The sequence below is a fragment of the Lasioglossum baleicum genome, chromosome 9 (assembly GCF_051020765.1).
Source record: "Lasioglossum baleicum chromosome 9, iyLasBale1, whole genome shotgun sequence".
NCBI lineage: Eukaryota > Metazoa > Arthropoda > Insecta > Hymenoptera > Halictidae > Lasioglossum > Lasioglossum baleicum.
Window position 1 is genome coordinate 18016056 of NC_134937.1, and position 19874 is coordinate 18035929.

A 19874-nucleotide genomic window follows, 5' to 3' on the forward strand; every position below is an offset into this window, starting at 1 on the left:
ACGATCTAACGCTGGATTATCAGTGTCTCCGCGACGAGATAGGAACGAGGGACGACGACGTGGTGGTTCGTTGTTCCGTAAACATACGGAGACGCGTCCTCCGGGTATGCGACAGTGACAGCCATCTTTTCGTTTTTCATATTTTTAATGGGAACACGACGATCACGTTCTACGATGATTCGGACGTAGTCGCATGGGTTACGATGAAGCGAGTGGTGCGCGATGGGTTCTCGTTCTTTGACGTGTGCCACGGAAAAGCGTGACTGGTGATCGATATTATACGTGCCAAGGGAGGACCAAGTGTGTTTATGCGCTCGCCTTCGTGCATGTTGTCATCGTCGTCGTCGTCGTCGTCGTCGTCGTCGTCGTCAACGTCGTCGTCATCGTCATTATATTGTCATAAGTTACCGGTGGTACTCTAGCATCGAGGGTACCGCAAACCTTGCACGAGTTCTCGTGCGCACCGTTCACGCTTGAAAACTAAAGTGAATCTATAACCGTCGCTGCTATTGCACATACGCCCACACACACACACACACACACACACAGACACACACACGCGCGCGCGCGCCCATACACACGATACGGCATTTGCAAAAACAAACAAACGAAAAAGAAAAAAAAAGTAAAACAACACCGTTCCCGACTGTGGCCGAGTCAACTATACCTCGAGAGTACCCTACAGCCACATATATGAACCGATACGCTACGAGCACGTTTCTCCGTGCAGTGGTTGCGCAAGGGTGATATGTTATTGGAGATGGAGCAGCATTCGGGCCTGATATCCCTGAATATGTCGCCGTTCCATCTAAGCCCGCAGGGTAGTCCCCAAGGTGCGGCCGGTGCCGGTCAACAACAGTCCCAACAGCAGCAACAGCAACAACAACAGTCGCATTACGGTTCCTCGCCATATGGCAATTGCGCTCAGAGTCCGCCCGCCACCATGTGTCACCAAGCTCAATCCCAACAGCAGCAACAACAACAGCAACAGTTGTCGGTGCACAATCAGGCCCACTCGCAGACGACCGGTATCTCGAGTTTTGACGCGGCGTTCTTCGACTCGACCGCTCTGGAGGAACGGTGCCCCATGTGCGGCGACAAAATGTCTGGGTATCAATACGGTCTGCTCACGTGCGAGTCTTGCAAGGGTTTCTTCAAACGCAACAGCTCGCCGTGCAGCAGCAAGAAAGTGTACACGTGCTTGTTCTCACCGACGGGCGGCGGGGGAGGAGGTGGAGGAGGAGGAGGAGGAGGAGGAGGTGGCGGCGGCGGCGGTGGCGGAGGAGGAGGAGGTGGCGGAGGCGGTGGAAACGGTAACAACGGCGGGACCGGTGGCTGCGCCGCATCTTCGGCACTCGAGATCGGATCTTGCGGCAACAAGAAGGTGTACACGTGTCTATTCTCGCCAACAGGGGCCGGAAGCGGGGCCGGAGGTAATGGCGGCAACAACGGCGCGGCTAACGGCGCAGGGGGCGGCTGCGGAACGTCGACTGCCCTCGAGAATGCCGGAAGCGGTTATAACGGAGGACCCGCGAGTGGTGGAGCGGGCAGCGGTGGTACGGGTACCGCTGGCGGCAGTGGGCCCACCGCTGGAAACCCCGCTGCTGGCGGCGGTGGTACCGGTGGAGGCACAGGAGGCGGCGGCGGTGGCGGCGGCGGATCCGCTACGGTAAGCGGCAATGTCGCCATTCCAACTACCACCTACTCTTTACCAACTGGTACCCTCTGTCATCCTGGATTGGGCCAGGTCGGGGTTGGCGTCGTGACCGGCTCGATACCGTGTCCGTCCGACTTCCCCGACACCAAGGACATCGTGATCGAGGAGCTGTGTCCTGTATGCGGCGACAAGGTCTCCGGTTACCACTACGGGCTACTCACCTGCGAATCCTGCAAGGGTTTCTTCAAACGCACCGTCCAGAACAAGAAGGTCTACACGTGCGTCGCCGAGAGGTCCTGCCACATCGACAAGACGCAACGGAAACGGTGTCCCTACTGCCGTTTTCAGAAGTGCCTCGAAGTCGGCATGAAGCTTGAGGGTGAGTTTTCATCTTTCTTACCTAACACCCCTCGGCGCGCTTCACCTTTTCGCATATATGTAGTAAATATTCGGGGAATCAGTCTGGCCGTGCAGAAGTAACGAGAAAATTTGTACTGCTTTGTTTTCAAAGTGTCAACGAACAACCGTTCAAGCAACACTTCGACACCACCGATTTAACCTTTTGAGAACCGGAAACTCTGTATAGACGCATGAAAAAATGAATCCATTGCGTATATGTATAGTACACGTATATGCGAAAAACACGCCCCCGTACATCCGCGCGTACCATCACAGCAACCGTGACAGGAACTATGAGATGATGTATCGATGAAATCTGAAGCAACTTTGGCAAACTTTGAACCAGCATTCTCCCGATTTAAACCCCGGTCCTCGAGAGGTTAATCCTTACGCCAAAATCGCCGGGTGCTAACTCTCAATTTCTTAAAACTGAAATTTTAACGGTGAACACTAGATTTTTACGAAACCCGAATATATTTTGACGGATGCTAAATTTTTTAAAATCCGAATACATAGATATATTCTCGCTACTTTTACGAAATAACGTAGAATAACAATTTCTAACGCCCCGTAAAGCTAGCGTTAAAGACGCGTGCGTCTGACAGGTGTCTGTTTCTGTCGATTCCTTTCTCGATGAAAGGCTGGTCCAACGCGAAGACAATCGCGTAAACTTCGAATCGTAAATAGCTTGAAAAAACCAAGCTACTACAGCAGTGTCGTCATTCATGATTTTCATCTTACTTCTGTGTACGTAATCACCCCGAATATTATTACTTGGTCGATCATTCTCAGAGGTTAGTCGTACATACCATGTGTTACCGGTAAATACACGCTTCGCTGTAATGACGCATGCGCGCGCGTTTATTCCGAAAGCATCGCGAGAGATTTCCGAGACAGAGACGGTCCGGAACGATACGAATGGTAAATAGCGACGGGACGAATTTCGTGACATTTCGCAAGCCGATTTTATTCGGTCGACGATATGGGCGCCTATTTTTTTTTTTTTTTTGGATGTGAAAGCGATGCATGCGGGTGTCGCGTTCGTCGCGTTCGTCGCGTTCGTCGCGATTTTTTATGCAGAAGGTGAAAGAACGAAAGCGCACGCGTACGCGCTCGTGTAGACTTCGATATCGAATTATGCAACATAATCGTGCGTCGCGCGCGTTTCTCTGCACGCGTGCACATGTAACGTGTGTGTCGGAAGCATCCGCGACCCGTCGAACGGGGAACGTGAAAAATTTTGGCGTAACACGGTCTAACCGTGTATACTTTTGCTACTTTATCACCGGCAACAGGTTCATAATGGGTACACGCTGACGAAATATCGCCGGTATGCAAATGGCCTCCACTGTGACCATAGATTATACGGGGTAACAAATTTTAACTTTTTTTACGGGTTTCAACATATTCAGTGGGCGATAAAACCGTTTTACTCTATTGCACTCGCTATGAATTCGAATGCTGAACCTGGAAAGGTATTCGAAGAATTCGGGCACATTGAATTCCCTAAAACGTGATGGAAAAGAGTTTCGAATAAGAAAATATCATCGATTACTGAGCACCGAAATGTATCGGAAAGGTTTTGTTGGTCTGAAAGTCTATTGTGCCAGAATTATTATTGACTTTCACCGCGTGTTAACGAGCGACCGGAATAGCTCTCACGATATCGGGCCGTGCGTTTAGTGTTACCACATTATTATCAACCTTTTCGCTATCTCTTATTCAATATCTTTATGCGTACACGTACCCGGCCGATACGTCAAAAGTCGTTTACGCGCGAACGCGTGCACGTCGGTTCGCGCGGGTTCGGCAGGATTCGGCCGCCCTCGGCGAACCTCGGCCAATCCCGTCCGCATGGGTTCGGCACTGTTCGGCCCACCTCGGCAAACCTCGGCCAATCCCGTCTCCGCTCGACCGTTCTCGCACCACGCTCCTACGAACTTAACCTTATTACACGCCGTGAAGCGATCAACCGATACTGTCTTCCTTCGCGAATTCTTTCGACGTTCTAACGCTTTTTGACGCGACTCAACGAGCATGCTTTCCTCTCTCTCTCTCTCTCTCTCTCTCTCTCTCTCTCTCTCTCTCTCTCTCTCTCTCTCTCTCTCTCTGTTCTTCAACGTCGATCGAACACGCGGCCGCACGCGTTCCATTGTCAATTTTAATATCGTTACGACCAAGCCGCGTGGTTCGCGGACACATTCGAACACGAAACCGATTAAGCAAACCGTTCTTACATACGCAATAAAGGAATTCGCGATACGCGGCGCTGGACGAAAGTATTGGCACATCGAGATTACCATCATAAATATATTAATAAGGAGAAAACGCGCGCCGCGATGGCAACTTTGTTCCTTTCGACCAAGTACCATACAAGGGAGCAATTTTATTTTTCGTGCAACACGTTCGTAGAAAGTGGTTCATTTACGTCTTGCGTTAACATATTTCAGGAAAAATCATCTCTTTTCGCAATACCTGAACTAATTTCGACGTACACATTTTCCTTCGGATACTATAAATTATTTATTCCTTTTTTTTGTGTGCTCGGTTCACGTTGAGAAACGTTTTATGTTGAAAGCATGAAAGCAGCGCTCCAAGTTGCGGACGGGAGACGACACCATTGGTTGAACATTTTGGAAACCGCTGGAATGGTTTTTAAATGAAGAGTGCAGCTGTGCAAGCAGCCCTCGAAACATTACATTTGTTCAAATAATGACAACGTAGCACAGCTTAATTTCTTTGACACAATCATTAAAATATGCTCTCGTCGCGAATATTTATCAAATATTTTTGTGGGAGTAATTTCTTATATCAGGGAATTAATTCTCCCGTAATTAGTGGTTGACATTAATAGATTTTGTCTCGACGGATTCATTGGCTAAGTTTCACTCGGGAACGTGGTCGTTTTTACACGGATTCTTATTCGCTTTGAAACGGTTCGATTTTACGGGAAAGTCGCGAACAAAAGTTAATGAAATGCGATCGCCGAGAGCGTCGCCGAAAATGTAGTGTCGCGAGAGAGGGGCCTCATTGCTAGGGGGACGAGAAGCGTCTATTGCAATTCGAGTAACTGGGTCTAGGCCCTCAAGGCCCGGCGATTAAGCGAATCTCGAAACAGGCTCTGTCGCAATTGCCGCCTTTGCACGCCATTTTCCACGGCGTTCCTACACCGGCGCGGGGATTGCTTAACGCGGAAAGTTTCCAGAGTGCTTGCGAGTGTTTACGAAAGGAAACAGTTTCTTACTTGCACGCTATTCAGAAATGTAAAAACGCTCGTCGGCGTGGAAAAGTTCGATCGTTTAACTAGAACGGGTCTTTTAAGGACCTTCTCGCTCGTTCTCCAACCAAAATTCACAAATTATTCTTTTTACATTGGACTCCTCTTTGACTCGTCCACGTATTTATAAATAATTAACGAGCACTAACAATTCAGATATCTCTCTCTCTCTCTCTCTCTCTCTCTCTCTCTCTCTCTCTCTTTTGATAAATCAATTTCATACTTTCTCTTTCTTGATTCTCCGAAAAAAATCTTGAATAACAGTTACCTAATTTTAATTTATTCGAATTTAATATCTTACCGGGGTTCCTTAAATGCATAAATGGAAATAAAGTGAAAAATAGAGTCACCCACTTCCGAGTTTTAAAAGAAAGATCACTCGGCTAATTTCTTTTTGCTGAATAATCCAAGTTCGCGACATACCGAAGCTGCTCAAACACTTTTTCTGCTGCTAGGGCGTCTATTCAACGATGCACATTTTTTTTTTGGAAACAGCACGTCTGTTGTAGCTATTACCTACAAGAAATTTCGTTCGAATTTTGTTGGCGTTTTTCTTGCGCAGTCGGCTCCAGCGTAAAATCGAAATTACGCAAATTGAAGCATATGGTAATGGTTACACACCTTTGTGTGTTTCGCGAAACGTGCCAGCGCGGTACGGTGCAGTTTATGGCTTTGCGAACGATGTTTAAAGACGAGTAGAAATCGAAGTTGAAACAACAGTTAAATACACTTGTAATCGTGCGACGACACCTGTCACGGTTCTGCAACAGGCCTGGCTGCTTGCACTGGCCCATGAATACGGGAGCAAGGCTCATTCAGCATAATGAACGTTACCTCGGATCTGCTTTAGTGTCGATTGAAAACATGGAAACTGTGAGCTCGATATCGACACTTATACGAGAGATTGTAGACACTCTAGAAACTGGAATTGTGTTCTCGAAATTGTGGCACACAAGTACCATTTTACCATTTTCACTACTCGAGAAATCAGCTCTAATTGAGTAACTGAAGTCGTGAATTTCATCGATCGAGAACACGTAATTCTGTGGATCAGAGCGGAAGCTTCTGGTGGTCTGAAAATTAGCCAAGTTGGAGGCACTTGATAGAAACCAGGCGTCGACGACGGTACAACTTCGATCGAATTTTCAATTCCATTTTGGAGCGGGCGCCATATGCGATCGCGATCAAATATTGACGCTTCGGTTTCGCAGCTGCGAATAATGTGCCAGTCGGTCCACGTTTTTTTTTTTCTTAATCTATTTCTCGCCTGGCCAGCGAACCATCGCACTTTCGTTCGGGATCGATGAAAAATGTTCTCCCGGTTCGAAACGAGATCGGTCCAAGCAACGTTCCACTGGCGACTATCCGGTAACGTCGCGGCACCAGATTCGCAAAGTCGAAAAGTTGTTTCACCGGGCATTACGCGAGAATGATCGCGGCGACGTGTACACGAAGGCAAACACGAAGATCAAACATTCGCGAGGGATCGACGATTCTGTAATGTTTGCGCCGTGTAATGGTCGGAACCGCGAAAACGTGTCGTGCAATAACAGCAACCGGGAAAGGGAGAGTAACGAGTGCGACGGTGAGCCGCGCGAGGTGTTTGTATTTTGCAGTTTTAACATAACAGGCTTGCCGTTGAACGTTGACACAGCGTTACTTCCCGAAATACGCTCGTAAAATTATGTAACGAGATAATCGGCCGAGCGACCGATATCGTCCCGGGCATAATTATCGCGCGAAAAACTTGGGATATCTAATGCAACGATAATGGGGCCGGGCCTTAATTTTCTAATGAACCGCGTTCTTGTTTCGTTCTTCAAACGGGACAACGACGTTCTTTCACTCATTGATGTTCGCGCGACTCGTTTCACGCGAAAATATTTTTATTACTTTCGGCGCGGCGCGGCGATTTGAAACACACACAAAAGATGTCTTTGTAGCGTTTTTTGCAACGTCTGAAGAGGTATTCCTGTATCGACTGCGGTTTTAAAGTAAAACTGAACGCGTTTATTAACCCTCGTATACATTTCACTAATAGGTTTATTATGATTTAAAGCGAGGGCTCCTCCCGATCATTATCGCAACTTTCTGAGTGGCTACCGAGGTATTTTTTCCAACACAATACTCCGATAAACTCTCCCATTAATGTATTTAAGTAACCAGCTTCGCCAACACTTTATTTGTACTAGATATAATCCAATTATCGCTGATCTAAGGAGATTAAAGGCGACTGGAGGTTCGACTGCAGATTTTTATCCATTCACGGGAGTGTACAGATGCGTAAAGCGTAATGAAACCGGAGCATTATCATTTCACTTCGACTTCATGCATACTTTAATGATACGAAAATGTGAAAGTCATACTTCCGCGGATACGGCCTTACGAAAATCAGATACAAGATTCATCATTATGTATAATTAAAGGAATCCAGTACTTGATTGCTCCGAGAACTACTGTATATATTTAACATATTTCTATCTGAATATATTTATCCTCCTCGTTAATAATTAATAGCGCTCCCCGCGCGCCAAGTCCCTTATGGTTAGATTTTATGCAGATTTTATGGCGAACGTGAAAAACACCGTTGTTATTCGTGGCATTATGAACTTATTATTCTACATATATAATTTCCATTTCCATAAGACAGCGCCGTACTGTTATCCATAGCATTATCAACGTACTAAATTAATCAGAACAGCTAGAACATTTTACTTAACCTTTAATTAGTTCACAAACATAGTTTTGTTTCGAGAAAGTAGCTACTTGCATTTGTCCTCGAGTGGCCCGAGAATTATTGGTCCCATAAAGTTATCGACTACATACTACCTTCCGCTAGAAAAGGAAATAAATGAACTCAAATTGTATCCTCGAAGGAGAAATTTTATACAGCATTTAAGAGAGGTCCTAATACGTATATCAGATGATTGCGTAAGTTCGTGTCCGATTTGAAAATAAAATTCAATGTTTAAATTTTAAAGATTGGTTAAATTGAAACTAAAGAATGGTTAAATTGTCTACGATTAGAAAAGAATGGTGACTACATATATGTATAATTGATTAATAAAGTGGTATTCTTTAGAATTTAACCATTGAATTTTATTTTCGGATCGGGCACGAACTTACGCAATCATCTAATATTTTATTAAGACGTTAAACCGCGCTTAGACCTACAAAACCGCAGTCCACTTTTGATGTCCAGGTGTCCCTGAAAAATACATTTTCAGCCGATCCTTTTAGCGGATTTTCTGTGTAGGCAACGGCAGAGTGCTCGCGTCTCCGGGCACGGCAAACCGGTAGAAATTGCGCAAGTGGAATCTAGAAATTTGAGATAGGACGCGCTGGCGGGCTCGTTCGCATAACACATCGGTCGGTGAAAGCCTTTCGGCTCGGCAATTTCTATTAGACGACCACCGAAATTGTGTTTTCACCCGGCGCCGGCGACACCGGGCACGGTGAAATTATACCCGAAAGAGATCCCTACCACTTTCGACGCCGAAAGTCTCGGCTCGTTATGACACGCGAGAAAAGATTCGCCGCGCGTTTCTTAAGCATTACTTAACGGTGTTACTTAACGAAAGCCGCTGATTCGGCATTTCTCCTGGTAATCGGAATGAATACATCTGTTCGAATTTCCCGCCCGATCGCCGACGTAAGGAATTTTAAATATTTAATTTCTCGTATGTAGAATGGTCGGTGGGTTTCATTACACATAATCGTTGCACAAGATGTCCCCGAAAATGGCAATTTTCTTTCATTTAAGAAGAAACGCGTAACATTCATATTTGCTAGACTTTGTTTAAAATCTTCATCACGAGTCTGGCTCGTGAAAATACGGCAAGGGGTTAAGTATTTATTCTAGTAATTTGCAAATGTTGCGAGAATGTCTTCCTTGCTGTTGTAGGCAAATTCTTGCTCGACGGATTAATGAAGCGTGAACCGAAACTAATGTGTTCGATCTTTTAACTTCTTCGAATGCCTGAACGATATTACAGGTCAAGGAGTCTCTGCATTGTTTATACACACAAGCGACAATGGAAATAGCGGGCTAGACCGAGCGAACGAAGCAGACTCTGTCCAAGTAAATACACGCGTAATTTGCAACGAATTTGCAAACTCGATTTTCTCGAAAATGAATCCCCGTACGAAAAAGCTTATTCCTTATTTTCGACTAGATTTTATGAGAGGGAATCATCCCTTGCCGGTTGTACCACTATGCATAATCGGAGCTCAAGTTGTCCCCGACAATAATGGTATCCTCTTTAACGATCATACCATAAAATAATAAATCATATTGTTTACGGACACAATAGTTGTCCCCAACTTTCACTTTTACTGTTATGAACCAGTTACGGGATGATGCCAAAGGTGGTTCGGAACTCGCCATAATAAACTGTAGGTATTGTCGCTATAATCCTAGCAATTGATGCGCGACTTAGAGCAATTAAAAAAGAAAAACAATGGATATTACAAGTATATATGCTGGAACCTTTTATTTTATTATACATATTCTTCTTTTATACCTGATACGCGCTAATACAATGAGAGCCGTGTTTGTCGAAGGGACGCCAATGCAATTTTGCAAGCGTGAAACGGTAGTGCGAGCTATGGTAGATCGAGGGACCCTAGGTCTAGAACGTAATTGGTGGGATGTAAAAGAGGACCGACCGGGTCAGGGTCGACGATGTTTTTCCGTCGAAGAGGAGAAATGGTCAGTAGAGATCCAATATAAGTCGAAGAAGACGGGCCATTAAAGGTAACAAGGAGAAATACGTCGTTTACGACTGCGAAAAATACCGGAACACAGCTTCAGCATCTGGCACCCACATGGACGTTCGTACACGTTGTCGACAAACGGTTCCTGGCTGGGAAATATTGAACGTTCGATTAGCCCCGTCGATTCTCGGGCACGCGGTTCCTGTTGTAAAAGTGAGAGCGAGAGAGAGAGAGAGAGCGGTCATTGGGTCTGCGGGCCACTCGAAATCGGTCATGTCCTCTCGGTCGGTCGTGCAGAGTGTTCTCCCAGCAGAGAAACACCGAACACTGTGTGCGCGAGAGACACGCTTGCGCGATCAAGAAATGATTTTAGAAATAATTATTCAAATATCGCTTCCGGTTAGCCCCTGCGTTATTCGGCCAAAACGAATTCGCGGTTGAATGGAGAGTTTAATAAGATAATTCCAGCGATTGAGATTTTTGCGAATTTTCCTAACCCGTACCTGTTTTCCACATCGTGTTTAATTCGCGGTTTTTTGCTTGTAACGATTGTTCAACTTTCAGGGACTATGTCCACATATTGTACAGACTCTACAGTTTTAAAATGTATCTCGCGAGATCTGATTATTTGGTTCGACACACTTTTACCTATAATATTATTGCTCACACTTTATTCTAGCAGTCTTAGCAGTCGGCATTTGCATAACAAGTTTATTCTTCTGTTACACTGTACTGTGCGAGAATTATATTAAAGTCGCGAAATCACGGCAAAAAAGATTGTTTACCTAGTGATAACAATAACGTAATTAGATATAAAAAGCTGCAGTGAACCTAATTGAATATTATGAGATGATTTCCCGTGAAAGCAGGAGTGATGTCACTCGATCTTCGATAAATTTGAACTCACGTTTTTAAATATTGGCGGATATTCACATTCGCTAAGCGATATTCGTTCGTGCCAGCTCGTGAAGCTGTCACATTCGTGTTTCTGGCATTACCGAAGAACACAATAACGCGTACAATAAATCGTATACATAAATATCCTTCGGGCATACAATTGGGAACAAGAATGACATCGAACGGCCCAACGACGAGTAAGAAGATTAACGCAATTCACGAATACCGAAATATCTTCAGCTCACTCGAATAATTGAAGAAAGAACGGTGGTTGGGTTAGGTCTTTTGCAATCGAGACGGACAATTTTTATTATGAAGATCCGCAATCCATTATGCAACATTCCCCTGTCTCCTGTACAGAAGCGTCTAATTCGAAGCAACTACAACATTAGCCTAATTCCGAACACCGCGAGTGTCCCGAACGGTACCGAGTCTCCAATTTCAGTTCCTCTGTCAACCGCAGAACTTAGTGGCTTTTAGCTAGAAGATCGGGGCCAAATCCATCGTCTGCCAAACTGTTTCTAGATCATTCACCGTTCCATATGCTCGGTGGAGCATTGTTACCAAAAACAGGATTCGGAATCATCGTCCGAAATATTCGCCGTTCCATATGCTCGGTGGGGCATTGTTATCGAAAACAGGATTCGGAATCATCGACCCCGATGTTCCCAGTAGCGCTGGTGTGATCAGGAAAAGGGTGGAAAGGCGGGAAAACGGAAATCGTGGCAAGCGGCGCCTCTGTTTAGAAACTTGCGAACTTCATAATTATTATATTATGTTGCAAGATGCTGGTATACCTGGCCGGCCGGCTGGCTGCCTGGCTGCCTGCCTGCCTGTCTGCCCGTTTGCTTACCTGCCTTACCTCTGCCTTGCCTGCCTTGCCTGCCTGCTCGACTCCTACCTGCGTTGTTCGCGCGCGACCGACGATGGTGGGGACGAAAGGTTAGGTTGAGGCGGAGATTGTGTAATCCCTCGTTGAGTGGAACCTCACCGTCTTCTTTTCGCCGAAGCTTTGATTTCTTTCCCGGTCTCGATCTCCGGTCTACATCTTTATGGCGCTCGAATTCGCACGACCGCCTCTTCAACACTGAAAATTCAATGCAAACTTTAACCCTTCGCGGTCCAACTCTTGCCGCTTAGGCTACAGATAGGCTGCATTTGGTCGACCATTTTTGGATATATGACCCTCTTGTTATCCCCACCAATTGTCGAGAGTGTTCGCTCGAGAAATTCCTGGGAATTCATCTCCTAGATACGTGGCCAACGCAGGTTCCAACTCCAACCGGTGGCCATCAATTCGGACATCTCTGTACTTTATACGGGTTGACTGTGTTGAATAATTTCGGGTCTATACATATATAAGTAACATGCTTTTACTGTAAACCCCCATTTAACGCAATCAACACTAGGTTTACGTAGTGCTAGAAGCAGCTTTCTAAAAATAGCAAGAATGTGTACCCAAAAGAACTTGTACAATTCATCGTAAATCTTTACAATTTCGATATAATCGTAAATCAGAAATAAATTACAACCGTTGAGAACCCCTAGCGGTAATCGCGGTATATGTATAGTTTTGTGGTATGTATACGTATATTCAGGTCAATCCAGTAGGTTGGATAGTCTCATGCTTCCCAGGCAAAAACCACGGACTATTTACAGACTACATTACGTCCGTTACTCACGTCGTACACATTTTTAACAGTGCCATAAAAAATGGTCAATACAGTAGGACTTGGATTAACCGGCTTGATCGGGGGAGACAAACAGCCCTGATCAATTAAGGCCTGTGACGGATAATCGAGACCCGAGAGAAATAATTAAAATGTATCATACATTATATTCCAAAATAATATTTGTTTATAATCGGAATCCTCTGTTATCCAGGTCCTACTGTACATCAATCTGATCAAATCTGATTAAACAATTTTTAACAAACTTGAAAATAAGTTTTTACTAGCCTGTTAAGTGAGAGAATTTTGTTAGACTTTTGTTAGAATTTTGCAAAATTCATTAAATCAATTGTCCTGATTTTGTGTGACTTTTGTGGTTATTATTACCGCAGTTTATATATCGCATGCAATTTTTCAATGGATGATATTGTTTGAAACGTTTCCCGATATTCTTTCTTTTACGTGTTCCCGAATGAGCGTCAACGGTCGCATTACAGCCGACCTAATTAGTAAAGGTTTTAACTTTTCCACTAGTAATTGCATTCGACCGATGAGTTTATTTAATTAACAGGAGTAAAAGATAATGTGCACGTATCCTCGTCATTCTGTTATCATGCATTGTCAAGCTTCGGGGAAATTAGCGGGGGTATTGATGTAACTTCTGCCACAGAAGAGATACTTTTCAAGTCCAATCCCGATGGTAGCGGGATTGCGGTTCTGTGGAAGTGGCCACCCACGCTTGTTCGACTGGGGAAGTCCTTATTAACTAGCATCCAGTCCGTACAATATTAAATATTCTGATCCACTGCTTTACAATCGGATTTGAGTAACCTACAGATTCGATATCATACGATGCATAACGCGATTGTTTCAGCAACAACCGTTTCAACTAGATATGCTGTCCATTTACGACTAAAACTTAAGAATGCAAAAATACATATCTACAGAATCGGAAAAGTCTTTCGCGTTACTTTTAACTCGTTGAAATGATCAATGCCTTGCAATTGTTGCAAGCAATTATTATTTTGCATAAGAATCCACAGTCCGAGTATAACATGTTTTATAATAAAATTTAAAAAAGAGAGAAATAGTCACAGAAAAATTAATATTCTCTGAACATATCGTGGCAAGCATCATAGAACTAGACTGGAGCTACGTAAATCTTTATTTCTTCTTCGAATAATTTTGATGAGATAAGTTTAGTATTTGTCGTAAGTGTGTACAAAATCTTATATTTGCTAGAATAATTACTAGACTAGGAATTTTAAAGATTTATGACAAAATATGATAGTAAAAGCATTTAAAGAATTTCAACTGCTTAAAACTATTAAAAAAGAATAGGACTCCTACATCATGCAATTAATCCAAACAATTACTATGCCAATTTTTTCGCAACGAATCCGTAAAAATCTATATTTGCATAATCTTCGTGCGAAACATTTAATCGTAAGTCGACAAGTCGCGGTATCGAGCGGCGGGATATTGCTGATTCTGTGCACGTAGTTTCTCATGACCAGCCGAGAAGAGATCATGTTCTTTGTTCGACTAGAAATTCGGCGGGGGTTTTCTGGCCGACGATTTTGTCCTTTTTTTTCCTCTTGTTGTTTCGCAATGCGCGGATGACTTCACTAACGGCCAAGGCGCGACGCGTCGAGCGGCGCGTCGTCTCACGGGAGGTGGGGGTGGGGGGAACTTCTCTCGCTGTGATTGGTCCAGTCGTGGGCGACGGTGGTCACGTGGTCGCACATTAATTTCTATGGGGAGGGCCTGACGTCACTGGACCCGTGGACCAGATTTGCCAAGTGGATTTCCCTTTCTTTGCGACGCACGCGCTCTCGGGTTCGGCGCTCTTGCGTATTTATCGTCGCCGCACGCGGACCTTGCGAGCCGGACGTGGGCTCCATTCTTTCAGCGGCCTGCACGTGGATCTATCCTGTGCGCGCCGCTGTCGATCATTCCTAGATCGTGAAAATAGTTGTCCGGATCGAACGATGCCAACACCGAATCGAAATCAATTTAGACTTTAGCGGTTGCTCGTTGAATTGCAGTAGGAGAAAAGAAAAAAGAATTTCACTTATGGTTAGACTGCGGATCTTTATGCATTTACGAAGAAAAATTAGTTGGGCGAAATATAAAACGGTAAAAGATTGGAAAAATTCAAGAATTTTGTAATGTAACAAAGTCGTTAATGGATGAAATCAATATTTTTGCTTTTCCTGCTTCTCACAATCAATGAAAAACATTTTTATTTTGCATAAAGATCCGCAGTCTACTTATGGTATTCCTTTATTTTGGGCACTGTTGTAATCACATTTCTAACATGTATAATGGATGATCAAAAAGTCACACTGTGAGAAATATAACAAACAATGATGCTTACAGTGTTACCAAAAATTTATTCGCAATCCAGAAGAGTACATTATACTGTTGTGCCGCAGACAACAAGAATTCAAGCGTAGTTAAATTCATGCAAGTGGCTCAAGTAATTTAATCAGCCACTGTTTATGCGTTTGTGAAGAAGAGATAAGAGAACAAGATCATTGTCAGATTGTAGAAAAAAAGAGCTCGCCAAAAAGAAATAAAATTTGAAATTCCAGTGTCGTTGTACATAGTCGGATACTTAAACAGGGAAAGAGCAAATCATTGATACTGTAATTGTACAACTGTAAAAGCACATGGCCGATAGGGATCTTTAGAAAAATTGGATCTCTCTCACCAACGTACACGTGGATCTATTTCGCATGCGCGCGCATCGACCACTTAAAGATCGCGAAGATCGTTATCTGAACGAAACGATTCCACTAATACAGAAAGTCCAAATGCATGACTAGAGATGGACATACATATCTAACAACCGCTTGTTGAGTACCAGTGAAAAGTATGTTTATTTCAATGTACATTGTATCTTCATTACAAGCATACTTTGATCATCTCTTCGATCACGCAATCGTGAACAGTGGACTGCTTTAACAAGTAAAAGCAAGAGAAAAGTGTTAACGAAAAGTACCAAATCGTACCAGTCTTATTGTTAGATTTGTATTATTTTCTCATAGTGAAAAGAATAAGTAAAGTCACGTGAACGTCCACAACATAGAGAGTGAGAGTCTAAAGGAAAGGATAGTATACACGATACATAAATAAATAGTAATTAGAAAAAAAGTGTTGATCTACTAATGGAAGTACTGATTTCGATCACGTGTGCACGCAGCATTAGTCACTTTTAATAAGCACCGCTGTGACATTGCTAGTTTGTTAATCACAGTTATAGTTCACTGGGTAGATCAAGATTACGGATTGCGTTCTCTTTTATTCAACGTGGACGGCACATTTGTATGCAAATATTCGATCCGTAAAAAATGAATTATAAATATGGAAGTATCAATTTTCATTTTAATGAGTAAGCGGCGGATCTTTATACAATTATGACAGGCATTTTTTAATACGAGAGAAACGTGCACGTTAACAACAGTTAATAACGCGCCGACTCTATTTTTATCAGATACAGAATCTTTAAGAAATTGCTTCCGTATTTCAATTGTTATAGAATTATAGACATAGGAATTTGCGTATGGAATCGACGAGACATTACAATGTCACGGTTCGAACGGAAGCTCGTCATACAGAATTTTTTATGAGATTGGCTATTCATCAAGAAACTAGTTACATTTTTTAGACCAGTGAAGAATATTTAGAATGAAGAAGACTGTATATCAAACTTGAAATTCATATTTTGTTACAGTCTATCTAGTAGATCAAATTTTATTGACAAGAGTAGAACAACAAAAATTATGACAAACTCTGTTTCTTCTGTAATTGAAAAATCACATTCGAAATCAACCGGCAAACTTTCAATTTCTCAGATCGAAGCACCCCCTGTAAGGGTAGTTTTATGAATATTTCTCATTCTCCAGTAAACCAGTAATATCAGAATTAGATTCTGCAACCCCAAAAAATTCCTAAAACCGTTTGCAATTGATTGTATTTAATGGAGCTGCAGTTTTGCTCAGGTTTTTGCGATTCCGGCCCACTGTGAGTCGCATACCACAGTTTTCGGAGGCCGGCAGTTGAACTCTCCCCAAACAGAGCCGCCATACTATTTAGCGCGCTCGGAGGAGTTAAAGGTTCCACGAAAGCGTGTCGCAATGTTTGCCCGGTTAAACATTTCCTGTCTTCGGCTGTTCCGATTCCCCGAAACGAGCCGCGTTTGCCCCGGTCGGCCATCAATTCCGCAAACCGGGGATGGTGCGGTGGAGACACAACAACAACAACAACAAAAAGGAGAAAAATGAAACTTTTCCGGTAGGCGTGTGCGCTTCGCGATTGCATAATCGGCGAAGCCACGAGAGCCGCACACGAGTGTGCACGGTTTCTCTAACCATCGCATCGGCTCTGCGCGGCGCGCGGCGATCGATGCAAAACCGTCCCGCGATGTATTTAACGCATTTATATGCGGCTTTGGTAACGCCGACTCTCCGCTTGCCAAATCCCTGCGCAACCGGAGGAGAACTCAGAAATCCTCATAAATCGAGGAATACTATTAACCGTGTTGCCATCGTCATTTTCCTCCGGGGACACTTGTTCGACGGCTAACAATAGAGCCCGACTGTATTTTCATCGGCGATATTCGCAGACAACCGAGGTTCGCAGACCTCGCCGCCGCGCCGCGACTTTTGTCTCCGGATTTCCTCGAAACTTTTCCTGTTTTCGATCATTTCAACTCCTTTGCTGCGAGTGAGAGGATTTATCAACCCCGGATAATTTGCGGAAACTTGGATCGATTCTGACTTTTTATTTTCGAAAGTTCTGGTTGGCCAATTGACTTGAAATTTTTCGAGCATCTTCAGCACGAACCAATATTGTTAAGAATCGATCATTCGATTTCAAAGTTTTCGATTTATTTTGATTTAGACCGTGGCCACATTCATACTCCACTCGAATTTGTTTGTTTTCGATGAAAACGCGCAGTCTCAAATCTTTCCAAGAAAAGAATACGTAACTCGAGCAATTTTGATACTTTTCACTTAAAAAAAATAACGTGTGTACTTGGAACGTTCATAAATGTGCGTGCAAAATCCTAATGCAAAGGGTTCGATGGTTCTCCCGTAAAAAATTCCGGAAGCCCGAATACCCCCTCGAAAGACTCGGTTGTTACCTCACATATTCCGAATTAAGTAGAAAAGGATATAACTCGCGGGATGACCCGGCATAAGGGGAGCGTGATGGGACAATGCGAGCCACGCATTGTCGTTTCCCATCACAAAGGCTGGCATTGTGCCGGTCGGTGAAATTTATCGATAATTCCGGGCGACGTAATAACGGAATCGGGAGTTGCTTGAAACCGGAGCGGGGGAATTGCGCTGCAATTCCGCTCGCGTCCCCGTGAAAACTTCCGGTTGTTACTCCGCGGAGATATAGGAACAATGTTCCCTCGAGGTTCCGACCGACTGGGTGCCCCGGTATTCGACTCGTAAATACCATCAGCGTCGCGGTTTGGCATGTATATTTGACGATCGGCCGATCAAATCGAGCCGTGTGCCGATACGCTAATGCGACCTGCCCACGCTCTCTGCCACCCACATCTAGCCTAAGCTCGATTTTCTGATCGCGAGCCGCGCGCCGCGCGCGTTCACGGTTCAGCTGTCCGACGAAAACGCGAAAACGCGAGAAAGCGAAAAAGCGAAAAAGCGAAAAGTGCCTTGAATCGTATGACGTCGAAGACACATTTTTCCAAATAATCTATTATTCATCAACCGCAGAAATTGTTTCAGCGTCTCCTCGCCGAACCTATTACGAAACCGCTTTTAATTGTAACGCTTCCCGTCGTTTGACTCCATTCTTCGATTTATACGCGGTTGGTACCACAGGCCAACCTAAGGCCACATTTCGCATTTCAATTAGAAACATTACAGACCTAGTTTCAAGTTTTTGTGCTGTGAATCGCGCGCGATTCACGTGGGCATGCGTGAAACAAAGAAAAAACTTTTAAAAAACCACGCTTATATTAAGCAAAATAAACAATGCATTTGCATTGATTGCAAGACACAGAAGCCAAATAAAAATTTCATTCTTCTTTTGATGATCTTGTTAAGGTGAAACTAATACATTGGTGGCCCCTTAAATCTTTCTAATACCTGCACTGTTTTAAACTGTACGTACCTATTTTTGTCATAAATGCATAAAATCCGCAGTCGAGTGATGAGGCGCCTCGTATAAGCATTTATTTTAGAGTGTGTTCATATTCCAAAATATATTGTTAAGCTACACGTATCGCGTAAAAGTAGGTTGCTCTGAAAATTGTACGCAGTCGTAAGGCGGCTTTTATGATCGGGATGACTAATTCGGGAACGTTATAAACTGGAAACGGTCAGAAAGTAAAAATCCGCTTTTACAGCTTGGGTTATTAACCACTCGTAGTTTCGAGTGACCACTGAATGCGGTTTATCATCATTAGCTGGAGCTACGATCATGAGAATCCAGTATTGCTTCACTGGTCTCCAATGTTGCATTTACGATGACATAAATTGGAATGGATAATGCTGTCAGCGAGTCGAAACTGTGCACAATTAGCGTAGAGGAAGAGGAAGTGTTTGACCAATACTTTTTACGAACACGCTGGATACAATTAAACTTAAACTATAATTAAAAGTAGAAAGAAATTTTCATTTCATTCTAATAATGAACACAGAGAATTTTTATCTTGCATGAAGATCCGCAGTCTGATAATTACAACGAATATACATATTAGGGTTGGAGAATGTCAAATTTTTCTGCAAACATTAACACTAAACCGACCATCAAAAGTGACTAATTTGTAAGATATTATAAAAATAACAAGATTAAACTTATTCATATTTTGTGCGGTTTTCACTATAATATATGTATAATGGAGTGAAAAAATGTATTCAATTAATTCCCATGAAAACACCTTTCAATCTCAATGATTGTCAAATAAAAAATCTGAAATGGTAGCTTTAGTGTTGTTAAATCGATATGAAAAAAAGTTACCAAATTAATTCCCACGACCGACAATTTACGAAACAAACTAGCGCCGTTTAGCGTTACCGGGAGTAACATTTACGGACAACAATACAGGAAAAGAGGTCGTGGGTGTAAGTGAAAGTAGTTTGAGTCAACGCAGGAATAATCGCATTATAATCGGCAAATATTCGTCGGCCGAAAAGTACGGCCGGATAAAACTTGGCCGCGGTCGATTACTAATTCCGCACGGTGTCCGGTCGACACACGGGGTATGCCGTGT

The 19874-nt window shown here is 43.6% G+C and overlaps 1 protein-coding gene across 2 annotated transcripts in view; it reads left to right on the forward strand.

The window, feature by feature from the left end:
• Window positions 1-748: 748 nt before the first annotated feature.
• Window positions 749-19874, forward strand: part of Ftz-f1 (ftz transcription factor 1) — a 36419-nt gene continuing 17293 nt past the window's right edge. Inside the window, exons 1-2 of one of the 2 annotated variants that reach the window (XM_076430171.1) lie at window positions 749-1669; window positions 1748-2036. In XM_076430171.1, the coding sequence (XP_076286286.1) occupies window positions 749-1669; window positions 1748-2036 (1210 nt within the window). Of the gene's footprint in view, window positions 2037-19874 lie in introns of both variants that reach the window. The other variant, XM_076430170.1, reaches the window with a different exon arrangement.